Here is a 17,570-nt window from a genome sequence, read left to right as displayed (position 1 = left end):
ACCAAACACATGTACACATGTACCAATTTTTTTTTCCATTTTCTGGAAATCTCTACATTTTCAATTCCGGATTGGAGTGTCTACCCTTTCTGGGATTGTTGGAGACACCTGCAGTGCTTTATGTGATGTTCTGCATGCAGATTTCTTTCCTCAACCCACAACTGAACTGTGGCTGAAAATGCAGCAAAATTTAAGAAAATGTGTAATTTTCCAAACTGTGTGGGGGCGGTGGACGGCAAACACATAAGGATTATGAAACCTGCTCTAAGTGGATTCGAGTATTTCAATTACAAAAAATACTTTTCAATTGTTCTCATGGCGATTGCAGATGCTGACTGTCGATTTCTCGCCATGAACGTTGGCTCATTTGGATGAGGAAATTACTCTCAGACTTTCAAAAACTCTGACATGGGCCAACGTTTGTATGGTATTAATTTAAATTTTCCAGTGCCACAACCTCTTCCAAACACTGAAAGACTGCCAATGCTGATTGCTGTTGTTGGGAATGAGGTGTTTCAAATGTGTGCCAACCTCATAAAACTGCACTCAAGTCGGGACTTGAATCACACCAAAAGGATTTTCAACTACCAACTGAAAAGGGCACAAAGCATCTAAATAGCGCATTTTGAGAACACCAATCAATCTAAAAACTGAGAAAATTGATGATGTGGTCAAAGCGTGTGCTGTTATGCACAATAACATCCTGGCAAAGAGCGACAACAATGAGAACTTGACGAAACTGTTGCCAGCACTTTGCAGGTTTACTGTGATCACCCTCTGAGGACTACAGTGGAAGTTGCCCAGATGAGGGATAAGTTTGCTGCTTACTTTGTTTCGGATATTGGACATGTGGCATGGCAAGACAATATGGTTTAATACACTTGTAAGTAAATGTACCTGTAATGTTTGCTGACTTTACTACTAATAAAACAACTTCAGTGAAACACCCGTTACTACTTCACTCACCAATACAATACACACGTGTGTGTTTTCACATAAAGCGACAAAGAAAACACAGGGATTGTGCAATCAAAATAAAAAATGTATTTACCAACAACAAACAACTGTTTATTTGCCATTAACCAACAATTGGGTTTATGTTTGGGGTTTGTCTGACAGCGAGATATTGTGGTTCTTGGGGGTGTTGAGCTGTGATGATTGTGTGGTAGTCGATGATGAAGGGGTTTCAGCAGAAGGGGAAGTAAATTGCAGGATTCGATCAGGGATGGGACTTGACACATTGGGAGTAGATGACACATTAGGAGTAGAATCTTGGGAGGGGATAGACAAATTGGAAAGGAGAGACAAAAGGAAGATAGTGACATATTTGAAAACAGAGACACATTGGGAGGTGAGGGTGGAGGTGGTGAGTCCAATTTTGTCCGACATTTTTTGCTCTGGGTCTTCATTTTCCTGTGCTGAGCAGAGTCACTAGTGGGAGTCTGTTTTTTGTAGGTACCTCTGCGTTTCTTGCTTGGCTGAGTGGGACTGGTGGCTTCTGTAGCAGTGTGCTGGAGTGGTGCTGGAATGGACAGTGTGGTGGATGCTGCCTGCTGGCATGGTGCTGGACTGGGCAGCGTGGTGGATTCTGCATGCTGGCATTGTGCTGGACTGGGCAGTGTGGTGGATGCTGCATGCTGCAGGGATGCTGCACTCAGCAGCATGGTGGAAGATGCATGCTGGAGGGGTGCTGCACTCGGCAGCATGGTGGATGCTGCATGCTGCAGGGGTACTTCACTCTGGAGCATGGTGTAGCTGTGAACTGGGAGAACAGTTGTAATGTCCAACATTGTTGGCAGAGGATAGTTTGGTGCTGGCATCTTCGCCCACCGATGCTGTCCTTGGCTTTGTTGCTGTGGTGGGAAAGAAATGTTCGCCTGCTGGTAATATCCAGCCTGCAGATGGTAGCTTCGGGACTTCTACAAGGTCTGACTGTAAGCAGATTGGTAGGCTTGCATGATGTTCAGCTGGAGTTCAGGTGTAAAGTTTTCTGACACGCCCCGCTCTATTGTGGAAAAAAAATGTTGCGCCAGTCTCTGAAGGTTGGCTTCCAGAAGGTCAAGGCGTCTGTGGACATCCTAGAAAAGTGTCTTCACCTGAGTGAACCCACTGTCCAGTCTATCTCCAATCACCTTCATTCCATCCTGGAAGATCGAGCTTAAGTGAATAAACTCGGGCATGACTGACCTCTCCCAGGCCCTCTGCCTCTGGCGAGAAGTCCCAACAAAAGCAGTGGCAGAGAATTGGGAGAGGGGAAAACCTGATGGACCAGCTGCCGGTTCCCCAGCCTGTGAAGCCTGCTCAGTTGCTGCATCGCTGGTGGATGATTGAGAGTGTTCCGTGGCTGTTCGATGAGGGGCCGCTCCAACTTAGGACGATCCAGGTTGTGTGGTACTGCTCCAGGTCCTGTGTAGAAAATAAATTAAAAACATTACTTAAAAAAAAATAACATTTCAGAAAGCGCCAACATATCTTCTAGAACTGAACAATTCAGATGTTAGATAATTGAATACAACACAAAGATACTCACGTTCGATGAGCAACTGCAGGGCTCAGGAAATCCAGCATGTGATGGTATTTGTATTTTGATATATTTGGAGCAGCACCACTTCAAACCTGAATCTCCTCTCTCATTCTATCATTCATATCTTTATTGAAGCGATCCTTCATCGACTTTTACTCTCTTCACTTTAAAGGGGGGAAAAAATAAAAATAAAGTAAAAAGTAAAGTAAAACAATACACCTACATTTACAGGTTCACTGCCGCATCAGACCACATTGCAATACTTATGAAAATCCTTTCAGACCTGTGTGGTGGCACGGTCCCATTTAGCCAAGAGCAATCGGGCAACTTCTTTCCAGTGTCATCGAATCATTACAGAGCCAGAATGTTGACGAACACAGGTGTCCCACAATGCTATTCACTCTTGCACAAGATTAATCAGTTGATTATTTTCAATGATGGTATTGGCTTCCTCGTGTTGTGGAACCTAGACATCAAAGAAACACAAAAAAATTAAGTAATAGTTTTAAAGATGAAACACTTAAACCAAAAACAATCAAGACTACTAACATGCCGTCTTTCCACCTCAGGAACTCAGGCACGACAACCCAGGGAAGTATCATCACTCAACTGCTCTGGCTGTTCAGCACCGGAAGTGTCCTATAAAGAAAATACATGATTTTGATATATGATTTATGTGTCGTATTGACAGTCAATACAAACCAATCAGTATAGCAAATGTACTCACTTCATCTGTGTCTTGTCCACTCTGGGCAGCGTTCAGGTCTTAACATAACATGAAAAACACAAAGAGACAGAGTACAGACTGCAGTGAAAGAGACGGACAGACATTTTCATAGCTTCTATACTCACATCCAGAGTCTTCAGATGAAATCCAGAGTCTTGGAAGCACATCCAGAGTATTGTGATAACTTCAAGAGTCTTGATAGTACAGGAATTACAGTGTCAGCACCCTCTTTTTATACAGCTTGGTTTTTGGAGTGGCTGAAACCTTTTCCTGGACATGTTCAGTCTGAAGAACGTATGCGCATCGAACGCATCCATGCGCATATCCATGCGTACCAATGGGTTCCCATAGACAGTAATGCGTTGTTTATACGCACTCATCAGCATGCGTATGCCTGCGCATATTTGACGCCTCAAAAAAGGCAACACGTTGCATTCGCCGGACACCGCGAAACGACACACGCATCCGCATACATACGCACACAAACTGATGCCAACGTATGCCCCTGCGTTTACAATGTTAAAGATAGGTATGCAAGACGCACGCGGACAGTACAAGGGACTACGCTGCGCAAAAAAAAGCTAATGTGAAACTGTCCTTAGTTGGCACTAAAGAGCTGTTCCTCATGGAGTAAGGCTGGGTTCCCATTGCGTTATGGGAACGCGCTTAACGGACAGGGTTGCACGGCGAAATTAACGCCGTGCAACGCGTCCGTTAGCGCGCCCATTCACGGCAATGGGAACACGCAGCACTAGCGCGTGCCATGTTCGGCACGCACTAGCGACACGCCGGTGTTTCCTGGCGCGCCGCGGACACTGCTCGCAGCGTCCGAGGCGCGCCCGCGGTCTGTTCCCCGCTCTCGCAGATCGGGGATCTGCGAGAGCGGGGACGTTACCGCGGCCCCATTAAAAACATTGCGTTAGCGCAATCCGCTAGCGCTAGCGCTAAACGGGTTGCACTAACGCAATGTGACCCTAGCCTAAGGCCAGTATTACAAGTAAACCTAAAGAAGGAGAAACAATATCCATTTAGATCCAATAATGCGTTCAATCAGACATTCAACTTCCTTTTGTTTGTATTTATAAAGTATACTTTTTACACATTGAATTACTATATGAAGAGTTTACCATGCCACCATTAGGCCCGAGACATTCGGGTATGAAGAAACTAGGGTTAGGATAATGCTCAATGATAGCAGGCAATATATATTTCAAAGTATGACTCATATCATATAAAATGGCCATCCTTCAGTGTATAGGAAGCAGGAAATTTGGAGTGTAATGTCAGTCTTCACAGCACGTTGCACAGTTTTATAGAAAAGGCCACATCACTTGGATGGATTATGAAAGCAAGCTGAGAAATGCATTAATCCAGTAGGTTATCTGTGAACATTATCACCACTAAGGCAGAGTGCATAAGAATCGCAGAGCACGGTTTCAATAACATTCTAGAATTTGTAAATGAGCTCTAAAACCAGCATGCTCGATGTATCAACTGTGTTATCTGGAATATTTCTTATTGAGGACAAATTTTATTTCTGTGTTGTATGAAGACTCGGTAGGAATCCAAGTATAGAGGTGCACTGGTAGTAGTCACATCTAGTCTCAGGTGCCTAAATTGGGCCAATAAACACCTATGCCACATAAGAAGGCACCAACATTATACCTAGCACATGCTAGGTGCAGAACCCTGCTACAAATTTTGAATTGGGGCTTAAGAGTGGCAAGTTATGCTCTCATGTGTGGGGACATGGAGAAAATCCAAAACAGAACACTTACGGTAGTTATTGTTATAAATAAAAAAGATTGAAGTCATTAAGATGTTCTACCCATTCTTGTACTGGATCCCAGAAATCAGTTATACAATTGAAAGTGCAGAGTTTTCTGAGGAGGTACACAAGCCTCTTTGCCACACAAGTATGGCACATGGTAGGTGGGAGCTTTGTTACAGATTGTACATTAAAGAGGAACTGTAACCAGGTCAAAAGTGGCCACTGTTTGTTCTTAGTTTATTCTAACTCATCACTTGAGTATTCTGTTTTTTTTTATCCACTATACAGTTCCAGAGAAATGAGCGTTACTATCTAGTGCTAATTTTTATGGTGCTTAACAAGGGGGCGGTGTTCACAAGGTAATTGTGAAAACTAAAGACACGACCCCAGAACAACACCCCTTTGGTAAAAACCATTAAAATTAGTGCAAAATAAAACATCCCATATCTCTGGAACCGTATGGGTGATTTAACCGCCTTTCAGCAAAAAAAACAAAACAAAACAGAACAGCTTATAAAGGTCCAAAGAGTGTCAGATTATGCTTCTGGTTAACACAGGACACTAATCCTAAATTGTTCTGTTTTTATTGTTCAACTGGAGATATCAGAAAACAATGATCATGGGAGCAGACATTTTTGAAGACTTTATGTCAGTCCTCTCATTATTGCAATTACACCCTCATTAATATCTCTAATTCTAAGGGCCCACCCTCCATTTACACATTTAGTATAATGATTTAAAAAACTGCATTAACTTTGGACATGCAGGATAGATCATCAATAAATTCTAATAGGTTGTTTGCAAATTGCCTCTTCTGAGAAAAAAGAGGACTTAAACTCTATAGCGCCACCTGTTGGAAGTAGCGATCCTACAAGTCACAATCAACCCTTTAACGAGTCGTGCAATATGACTTAGGATAAAAGCCAAATCAATATCTCAATTCGCAGACGGTGTTTCGGGCTGTTGGCCCTCGTCAGTGCGAAGCATGAGAACTGATTTGGCTAGGTGAGAGGATCTGGACTCGGGTCTAAGGGGTATCGTTTCTCCTTATGGAGAGTGACATACCATCTCTGGCTTGTCAAGGTAAGGAGGCTTATTCGCCATGCAATGCTCCTCTGGGAAATATCATATGCAAATTGCCTCTTCTGATAAAAAAGAGGACTTAAACTCTATAGCGCCACCTGTTGGAAGTAGCGATCCTACAAGTCACAATCAACCCATATGAATTAACCCATAAGATATAGACCTTAGGTAAGAGTTTATAAAGTCACCTGCAAATGCAGTTGTCTTCTGCTGAATCTTTAGGGCTCATTATCATGTCAGATCAACATAGGATTCTCTGATACGTTGTCAATCCAACCAAGAATGAAAGAGCTATTTGTGTTCCTCTAAATGTTATGCACCTCTGGTCCCTAAATGGGAGATGCTCAACATTTTCAAAAAAGCGCTGATGAGATACAGCAGGTGAAATTAGTCCTCGGTAAAGAGAACATTTTTGCAGGATTGAGCCCTATAAACTAAAGACGTGGCTGTAATGGCACTGTGATGCTGATTAATATGATACCTGATATGAAGGGATCCACTCAGTGGTTGTTTAATACTCACCCTATGAAGTTTTCATAAAATGACATCTTGTGGGTTTCGGGGCGGGACATGGGAGCAGAGTCTCGTTCTTGGTCTCCACCTCCCCACCAGCTTCCTCTGCTTATTGTGCAGGGCACTGATTATTCAGTGATCTGACTCCTTTTTAAAATTTTGCTCCGCCGCCATCGTTGTGTGCGTGGGGTGTGTGCAGTGGGAGTTGTGTTCAGGACTTCAATAAAATGGTGCCAGAGGTGGAGCATGCGCAGATCAACTTTTTGGCTCAGGTCAGAATGTTGAAACCTTCAAGTCAAAACCAAAAGTGTCACACCATACACTTTAGGGCATTGCCTCCTCATTCAGTCATCAGTGGCATCCTAGTTGAGAAACTTGCACTAGTTATTGTATCTATTTAGATAACTAAATCACATGTTATAAATTTTAAAATTTGAAAAGACTTCAGAAATAAAGATTTGAATATCTTTCAGAATTTCGAAAGTTCTTGGGAACTCCTGTTTACCTTTGGGCGATATAACTGCTGCTCTAGTTTAGCTCATTCTTACTAATATTATTGCAAAAACAATTGATTTATGAAACTAATACAATTATATATTTTTTTCTTCAGTTGGCATCACTAGGAATTGCACCAGCAATGGCTGGACTGCTCATTCCCCACCTTACCTGAAGGCCTGTTTCTTTAACACCAGCAATGAGACAGATGAAAAGGCGAGTCAAAAACATATCTATCTATCTATCTATCTATCTATCTATCTATCTATCTAACGTAATTGATGTTAATTACTGATTTTAAAAAAATATATATAGTAACTCGAATGAGTAGCTTTACCCAGAACTGATAAAAAGCAGATGTGATTGAAATATGCTCCAGACAGACTTGATGATGTTGGGATCAGGGTTCACTGTGGGCCATAGCATCACTTTAAGAGCTCCTTGTTCTTCTTTATGCTGAAGACAGTTACTGTTGGCCTAATGCATATTGATCTGTATGTATTGCAACAACTATTGTTTGTTTAATATGATGTGATTTATATATCTGCATGCATATTGTACACGTCAACAAAGTTAAAAAAAAAAAAGGAGTCCTCATTTACAGACAGGATGTTCCTCCTCCCCCTTCCCTGTGAGCACATTTCTTGTGTGTGTAGCTGAAGCTGAAAGGTCACAGCAGCAGCAGCAGCAGCAGCTCTCTCTCTCTCTCAGAAATCAGATTGATCCTGTTCTCATGTTGTAAGCTGGATATTCTTGATTCTTATTAAATGAACATCCTCTGTTGCTCGTTGTGGACATCACGCTGATTAACCCGCTGCTAACAGGTTATGGGCCCAGGAGTCAAAGCAATCCCAAACCTCCAGAGCACAGAGATAGAAAGACAACAGCAAACTGAGAAGAAGTAAAATGGCCGCCAGCAGCAACTCAACAAAGTTTACAGTGCCAAGCCTGAATAACCAGAACTACCAATCCTGGAAATTCAAGTTGAAGATGCTGCTGATAAGAGAAGGTACGTGGAAATACACTCAGGACCCTAAGCCTGACCCAGTACCACAGGAATGGCTAGAAATGGATCAGAAAGCACAGAGCACCATATCACTCAGTATAGAGGATGATCAGATTGTGCATGTGTGTAAGTGTGAATCTGCAAAGGAAATGTGGGAGCAGTTGCAGAAAGTACATGAGAGAATAAATTTAAGTAATAAACTCTATCTAATGAGAAAGCTGTATCAGTCTAAGCTACACAATGACCAGGACATGCAGGACTACATTAGAAATATTCTGGAGACCGTAGAGCGCCTGCGGGGCATTGGGGAAGATATGAAGGACTTCCATGTAGCAGCACTATTACTTAGTGGTCTCCCAGAAAGCTATGACACTCTGGTAACTGCACTAGATGCACGCCCAGATGATGAGCTGACATTGGAATACGTCAGAGGAAATCTTGTAGATGAATATAAGAGAAAGGCAGAAAATGTGAGCAGCAAGATGTGTAACAAGGAAACTGCTTTACAACACATGATGTGCCCACCAGCAGAAACCACCCTAAAGAGACACGTGAATGTTTTGTATGCAAGAAGTCAGGTCATTTAAAAGCTGAATGCAGAGTCTGGAAAGCTAAAATGAATCATCTGAAAAAGCAAAACAGCCAACAGAGAGTTAAGAGTGCTGTATCTGGAAACAATGATTCAGCAAATACTGAAGCTGCATTCACATCAGTCAATGCATTTAAATCAAAGCATGCGTGGTGTATAGATTCTGGTGCAACCAGTCACATGACCAATGACAGAGACTTCTTTACCAAGCTTAACCAAAATAAGTCAGAGAAAGTGATAATGGCAAACGGTCAGTGCATGAACTCAGAAGGCATAGGAGACGGTTATATTGATTGTAACATCTCTGCTACACAAAGTAGAAGGATCCATGTAAAAGATGTACTATATGTGCCTAGTCTTGAAAGTAATCTATTATCTGTGAAAAAGATCACAAAACAAGGAAATGAAGTTACATTTGAGGAAGATAGCTGCATCATCTCAAAGGAGGGTCACACATTAGCAAAAGGAAAAATTAAAGATGAACTGTATCAGTTGAAATGTAAAGAGTGTGTATGCACAGCTAAGCAAGAACTGCACAAGAACTGTATTCATGTATGGCACAGGCGGCTTGCGCATAGAGACCCAGAAGCAATAAGAAAGTTATTTCAAGAACAATTAGCTGACAATATTACAATTGATTCATGTAATCAGACAATGAGGTATTCCAGCTGTATCAAAGGGAAAATGTCCAGAAAAGCCTTTCCTAAGAAAAGTACTACAAGAACAGAACAACCACTAGATTTAGTACACACAGATATCTGTGGTCCAATGCGTACTCAGACCCCTGGAAAGAAGAGATATTTCCTTACATTTATTGATGACAATTCAAGATATACAGTTGTCTATTTACTTCACAGCAAAAATGAAGTTCCAGAGAAACTTGGAATATATCTAGCTGAAGTACACAACAAGTTTGGAAACTTTACGTGCAGATAATGGAACTGAGTATACAAGTAATGAAACACAGAGCATTTTAAAGAAAAACGGAATCATATTTCAAACTACTGTACCATACAACCCTGAGCAAAATGGTGTAGCAGAAAGAAGGAACCGGACACTCTGTGAAAGCACAAGAAGTATGTTATTTGATGCAAATTTGCCTACAGTATATTGGGGCGAAGCTATTATGATGGCTTGTTATCTTCAGAACAACCTACCAAGTAAAGCGACAGAGAAAACTCCATTTGAGCAATCGAATAGTACAAAACCAAAACTACAGCACATAAGGATTTTCGGAAGTAAAGCATTTGCACATGTTCCCAAAGAAAAACGAACTAAGTGGGAATCTCATGCCAAGGAAGGCATCCTGGTAGGCTACAGTGAAGCCCAGAAAGGTTATAGAATTTTACACCCAGAGACAAACAAGGTCACAATAAGTAAAGATGTAGTGTTTGATGAAAACTTCGTGTCACCCAAGTTTTATGACATTATGCCAGTAGTCCAGATGAAGCAACAACAACAATCTCAATCACAATTACAAGACAACGAAGAAAAGAATGTAGAAGTCTGGCTGGACTCTTCAACCACTGAAGGAATAACAAAAGGCCTAAGTGAACCTGAAATTAGACGGTCCTCAAGATCAAACAAAGGAATACCAGCTAAACGTTTATCCTACATTGTGAAGACACTGCCTGAGTCAGAACCACAGTCATGGGATGAAATGTAGAAACTACCCGCCCATGAAAGAACAAAGTGGATCAATGCCGCGAATGAAGAAATGAACTCGCTTCATCAACTTCAAACTTGGAAACTCAATGAGTTACCACAGGATAAAAAGGCAATTAAGTGCAAATGGGTATTTAAAACCAAATATGATTCTGAAGGTAAAGTCCACAGATTTAAAGCGAGGTTGGTCGCAAAAGGATATTCTCAAAAATATGGCGGAGACTATGATGCTACTTTTTCCCCGGTCGCTAAGCAGACAACATTTAGAGCATTGTTAGCGGTAGCTGCAGTACAAAGGATGTTTGTCAGACATTTGGATATCAAAACTGCATTTTTAAATGGTGACATTGAGGATGACTTATACATGACTCAACCTGAAGGTTATGTAAAGGAAGGTGGAAAGAATCTTGTTTGCAAACTACAAAAATCTCTTTATGGTCTTAAGCAATCGGCGAGAGCATGGAACACTAAAATGAACAAAGTCTTGTTAGAAGAAGGATGTAAAAGATGTCAAGCGGATCCATGCCTGTACACGAGATATACAGATGTAAAATGGATGTATATTCTCTTATATTTGGACGATGTAATTGTAGTTCATCAAGAAGAAGCTGAAATTGGGAAAATTACTAAAATTTTGAACCAGCATTTTGAAACGAAAGACCTAGGAAATGTGACATATTATCTAGGAATCCACATCCAGAGAGAGGAAGATGGAAGTTTTCTTTTAAATCAAAGTGCAAAGATTAATTCAATTTTGGATCAGTTCGGAATGACAGAAGCCAAAGGTGTATCAACGCCAATGGAATCATCCTACCTGAAACTGGAAGAAGATGACCTGTTGCCTAAAAACGAGAAATATCGACAGTCAGTGGGGGCACTTCTATATATATCAACTATGACTCGACCGGATATTACAACAGCAGTTGGAATATTGTGCAGCTATGTGGAGAAACTGCGCCAAAAGGACTGGAATGCCGTTAAAAGAGTTCTCCAATATTTAAAAGGGACACAAGGTATAAATTTAAAAATATCTGCAGCAGGAAATCTAAAACTCACCTGCTATGTTGACTCAGATTGGGCTGGTGATTCGCAAGATCGTAAATCCACAAGCGGATACGTATTTAAACTTGGAGAAAGTTCAATCTCCTGGTCTAGTAGAAAACAAGTATCTGTTGCTTTGTCATCTACAGAAGCTGAGTATGTATCTGCAGCCTATGCAAGTCAGGAGATCATTTGGCTAAGACAACTGATGGATGATCTTGGTAAACCGTTAACTCAGCCAACGGTGATATATGAGGACAACCAAGGATGCATTAAACTTGCATGCAGTGAAAAGATCAGTGCTAGAACTAAGCACATCGATGTCAGATGTCATCATCTACATGATTTAATAGATCGTGGCGTAATTCAATTTGTTTATTGTGAAACTGATAAAATGTTAGCTGATATTTTGACGAAGCCATTGCCACGACCTAGGTTCCAAGAGTTGAGAAGCACTATGGGACTGACAGAATAAGTAGTTGTTGAGTGGGGGTGTTGGCCTAATGCATATTGATCTGTATGTATTGCAACAACTATTGTTTGTTTAATGTGATGTGATTTATATATCTGCATGCATATTGTTCACATGTCAACAAAGTTATAAAAAAAAGGAGTCCTCACTTACAGACAGGATGTTCCTCCTCCCCCTTCCCTGTGAGCACATTTCTTGTGTGTGTAGCTGAAGCTGAAAGGTCACAGCAGCAGCAGCAGCTCTCTCTCTCTCAGAAATCAGAATGATCCTGTTCTCATGTTGTAAGCTGGATGTTCTTGATTCTTAATAAATGAACATTCTCTGTTGCTCGTTGTGGACATCACGCTGATTAACCCGCTGCTAACAGTTACTTAGTTGTGTTTTGGGGGTCATTGGGCTGCTGCAGAATTAACTTGGACTCAATCAGACGCCTCACTGATGGTGTTAACGTCAGTAGTCAGTCTGGACATCTTTGTGAGATAATAATAATAATAATAATAAAAATAATTTTTATTTATATAGCGCCAACATATTCCGCAGCGCTTTACAAGTTATAGAGGGGACTTGTACAGACAATAGACATTACAGCATAACAGAAATACAGAAAGGTCAGGTACAGAAAGGTCAGAATCAAGGATGACCCCCAAGGCAGCGGGCATGTTGCTTTGGAGTAATGGTGGAACCGCACACGGAGATGGCAATGTCAGGCAAAGGTAGGTTAGTAGAGGGAGAGAACACGAGGAGTTCAGTTTTTGACAGGTTTAGTTTCAGATAGAGGGAGGACATGATGTTAGAGACAGCGGTAAGACAATCACTGGTGTTTTCTAAAAAGGTCGGTGTGATATCAGGAGCAGAAGTGTATAATTGGGTGTCGTCAGCATAGAGATGGTACTGGAAACCAAATCTACTGATTGTTTGTCCAACAGGGGCAGTATACAACGAGAAGAGTAGGGGGCCTAGGACTGATCCTTGAGGAACCCCAACAGTAAGGGGAAGGTGAGAGGAGGAGGAACCAGCAAAACATACAGTGAAGGATCGGTCAGAGAGATAGGAGGAGAACCAGGAGAGAACGGTGTCCTTGAGGCCGATGGAGCGGAGCATAGTGAGGAGGAGCTGATGATCCACAGTATCAAATGCTGCAGAGAGATCCAAGAGAATTAGCATGGAGTAGAGACCTTTAGATTTAGCTGTAAGTAGGTCATTAGAGACTTTAGTGAGGGCAGTTTCAGTAGAGTGTAAAGAGCGGAAGCCAGATTGAAGAGGGTCGAGAAGAGAGTTATCTGAGAGATAGCGGGTAAGATGGGAGTGGACCAGGCGTTCGAGGAGTTTAGAGATGAAGGGAAGATTAGAGACAGGTCTATAATTAGCGGCACAGTTTTGATCGAGGGATGGTTTTTTAAGTAATCGATGTATGATGGCATGCTTAAATGAGGAGGGAAAAATACCGGAAGTGAGGGAAAGGTTGAATATTTTTGTTAGGTGAGAGGTGACAGCCGGGGAAAGGGACTGGAGGAGATGTGACGGAATGGGGTCACTGGTGCAAGTGGTCGGGCGAGAAGATGCAAGGAGCCTGCTTACTTCTTCTTCTGTAACTGCTTCAAAGTCAGAGAGTGAACTAGATGCAGTGGGGGAGGGAGGACAGTGCATGGTATGAAGAGATTGGGAGATGATTTCCTGTCGAATGTGGTCAATTTTTTCTTTGAAGTAATTGGCCAGATCGTCAGCACGGAGATCCGTGGTTGGGGCCTGCTCTCTTGGGTTGAGTAAGGACTGGAACGTGTCAAAGAGACGTTTAGGGTTATTGGACAGGGAGGTGATGAGGGTGTTGAAGTAGGTTTGTTTGGAGAGGTGAAGGGCAGAGTTGTATGTCTTTAGCATGAACTTATAATGGATGAAATCTTCGGGTAGATTAGATTTTCTCCACAGACGTTCTGCGCACCTGGAGCACCGCTGCAGGAAATGTGTTTGCAGCGTGTGCCACGGTTGTTGCCGTCTGTGCCGAGTTGTTTTATGTATAGGAGGAGCAGCTTCATCCAGAGCACTTTGCAGGGTTTCATTGTAATGCTTCAATGCAGAATCAGGACATGAGATGGAGGAGATAGGGGCCAATGAGGACTGCAAGTTCTTCATAAGTTTCTGGGTGTTAATGGCCTGTATGTTTCTATAAGTGTGGAAAGTGGGGGTGACCTGAGCGGGATGGCAGTTCTTGATAGAGAATGAAAGAAGGTTGTGGTCAGAGAGCGGGAGAGGGGAGTTTGTGAAATCATCCACTGAGCAAAGTCGGGAGAAGACCAAGTCAAGGGAGTTTCCATCTTCATGTGTTGGAGAGTTAGTATGCTGCGAGAGGCCAAAAGAGGAGGATAGAGATAAAAGGTGAGAAGCAGATGGGGAGAGGGGAGAGGCAATGGGGATGTTGAAATCACCCATGATAAGGGTGGGGGTGTCACAGGAGAGAAAGTGTGGAAGCCAGGTGGCAAAGTGATCCAGGAACTGATGAGAGGGGCCGGGAGGACGATACACCACCGCCACTCGCATGGAAAAGGGGACGTAGAGTCTGACCACATGGACCTCAAAGGAAGGGAAGACAAGTGAGGGTACTTGGGGGATAACTTGGAAAGTACATTTGGGTGAAAGGAGCAGGCCAACGCCTCCACCTGCTCTGTTGTCTGATCTTGGGGTATGAGAAAAGTGTAGTCCACCATATGAAAGAGCAGCAGCAGCAGTGGTGTCTGACTGCTGGATCCAGGTTTCAGTAAGAGCCAGGAGATTAAGAGAATTAGAAAGGAAGAAGTCATGAATGAAGGAGAGTTTATTACACACAGAGCGAGAATTCCAAAGGGCACAATTGAAAGAGACAGAAGGCATGCAGGGAATATTAATAAGGTTAGAGGGGTTTCTGGGTGTAGCAATTGGGAGGTTTGACTGGCTATAACATGGGGGGCCGGGGTTTGGAGATATGTCTCCAGCGACTAGGAGATGGAGGATCGAAAGAGTGAGCAGATGGTTAAGTGATTTGTGAGAGCATCTCTTGTGTTGGATGGTGGGACTGAATGGATCTGTGCTGTTAAGCAATGTGAATAGAGCATGAGTGCTATACATAGGAGAGGCAAGGACAGAGGGGCCGATATGGATGGAGTGTAGAGAGTTAATGCGAGGGCGGTGAATGTGAGTGAATGCAGCAGCCAGAATATAGATTATACAAATAAATATGGTGAGTATTTGTGCTGTTTCAAGTGAATATGGATTAGATTTAGATTGTCTTACCTGTCTCCTGCCCTGTCTAACTGCCATGTTATAACTGCCGAGTACTTAGAAAAAAAGTACTTTGAATAAAAAATACACGAATTACAGTGCACGAATGCACCCCTGCACGAATGCATCCCCAAGCTAAATCTACATTTATAGAAGGCTAGCCCTAAGATCTCTCATTTTTTTTTTTTTTTTTTTTTGGGTTAAAGCTCGTTAGCAATCAATCTAACTCAGTTGAGACAACAGGACATAATAAATGTAGTGATCAGATAAACAAATGTCCAGGTCTACATGGATCATAAACCGCTTTGAAACAGTTATGTGATCTCTCTGAGTATGGACATGCAAAAGTGAGTTAAATATCTATAAACACAAACAAAGGCATAATAGGATGACTAACATATATAGATACATGCAGGATTCAATGCCGAAGATAGAATGACTCAGATACCATCCAAGCTGCTTGCTGTCAGGGACTGGAGCAATAGACATGCAGGATATTTCAGCTCAGAGAATGAATGATATGTTTACCATCCAAGCTGCTTGCTTGATTACAGTTTCATCTTTGATAAATTTTTTGGATACTTTTGCCACAGTACTCTGACTGATAAATAAAGCTTTTTATAGCCTTCATCTTTCTTGTGTAAAGAAATTAATATCTTTCTCAGGTCGTGTGACATTTGTATTACATACAGTTAGGTCCATATATATTTGGACAGAGACAACATTTTTCTAATTTTGGTTATAGACATTACCACAATGAATTTTAAACAAAACAATTCAGATGCAGTTGAAGATCAGACTTTCAGCTTTCATTTGAGGGTATCCACATTAAAATTGGATGAAGGGTTTAGGAGTTTCAGCTCCTTAACATGTGCCACCCTGTTTTTAACCCCTCTGTGACCTTAGACGTACTATCCCGTCGAGGTGCCCTGGGCTTATCTGACCCTGGACGGGATAGTACGTCATAGCCGATCGGCCGCGCTCACGGGGGGAGCGCGGCCGATCGTGGCCGGGTGTCAGCTGCTTATCGCAGCTGACATCTGGCACTATGTGCCAGGAGCGGTCACGGACCGCCCCCGGCACATTATCCCCTGGCACACCGCGATCAAACATGATCGCGATGTGCCGGCGGTGCAGGGAAGCACCGCGCAGGGAGGGGGCTCCCTGCGGGCTTCCCTGAGACCCCCGGAGCAACGCGATGTGATCGCGTTGCTGCGAGGGTCTCACCTCCCTCCCTGCTCCCTCCAGCCCCGGATCCAAGATGGCCGCGGATCCGGGTCCTGCAGGGAGGGAGGTGGCTTCACAGAGCCTGCTCAGAGCAGGCACTGTGAAGGCTGCAGCGCTGCATGTCAGATTAGTGATCTGACAGAGTGCTGTGCAAACTGTCAGATCACTGATCTGTGATGTCCCCCCCTGGGACAAAGTAAAAAAGTAAAAAAAAAATTTTCCAAATGTGTAAAAAAAAATAAAAAAAAATATTCCAAAATAATGAAAAAAAAAAAAATATTATTCCCATAAATACATTTCTTTATCTAAATAATAAAAAAAAACCAATAAAAGTACACATATTTAGTATTGCCGCGTCCGTAACGACCCGACCTATAAAACTGGCCCACTAGTTAACCCCTTCAGTAAACACCGTAAGAAAAAAAAAAAAAAAACGAGGCAAAAAACAACGCTTTATTATCATACCGCCGAACAAAAAGTGGAATAACACGCGATCAAAAGGACAGATATAAATATCCATGGTACCGCTGAAAGCGTCATATTGTCCCGCAAAAACGAGCCACCATACAGCATCATCAGCAAAAAAATAAAAAAGTTATAGTCCTGAGAATAAAGCGATGCAAAAATAATTATTTTTTCTGTAAAATAGTTTTTATCGTATAAAAGCGCCAAACCATAAAAAAATGATATAAATGAGGTATCGCTGTAATTGTACTGACCCAAAGAATAAAACTGATTTATCAATTTTACCAAACGCGGAACAGTATAAACGCCTCCCCCAATAGAAATTCATGAATAGCTGGTTTTTGGTCATTCTTCCTCACAAAAATCGGAATAAAAAGCGATCAAAAAATTTCACGTGCCCGAAAATGTTTTCAGTAAAAACGTCAACTCGTCCCGCAAAAAACAAGACCTCACATGACTCAAAATATTTTTTGCAATAAAAAGCGTCTTTCACTGTGTCACGGCTGCCAATCATAGAAATCCGCTAAAAAACTCGCTATAAAAGTAAATCAAACCCCCCTTCATCACCCCCTTAGTTAGGGAAAAATAAAAAAAAATGTATTTATTTCCATTTTCCCATTAGGGCTAGGGTTAGGGCTAGGGTTAGGGCTAGGGCTAGGGTTAGGGCTAGGGTTAGGGCTAGGGCTAGGGTTAGGGTTAGGGCTAGGGTTAGGGCTAGGGTTAGGGCTAGGGTTATGGTT

The 17,570-nt window shown here is 42.2% G+C and overlaps 1 protein-coding gene across 1 annotated transcript in view; it reads left to right on the top strand.

The window, feature by feature from the left end:
• Nucleotides 1–17,570, top strand: part of LOC138664648 (vasoactive intestinal polypeptide receptor-like) — a 339,770-nt gene that overhangs the window by 133,322 nt on the left and 188,878 nt on the right. The window contains exon 4 of the mRNA XM_069751535.1: nt 7,229–7,329. Within this exon, the coding sequence (XP_069607636.1) occupies nt 7,229–7,329 (101 nt within the window). The remainder of the gene's footprint in view (nt 1–7,228; nt 7,330–17,570) is intronic.

The sequence above is a fragment of the Ranitomeya imitator genome, chromosome 2, assembly GCF_032444005.1.
Source record: "Ranitomeya imitator isolate aRanImi1 chromosome 2, aRanImi1.pri, whole genome shotgun sequence".
NCBI classification, from domain to species: domain Eukaryota; kingdom Metazoa; phylum Chordata; class Amphibia; order Anura; family Dendrobatidae; genus Ranitomeya; species Ranitomeya imitator.
Note: the sequence above shows the minus strand (reverse complement) of the source record. Positions and strands in the feature narration are given on the sequence as shown.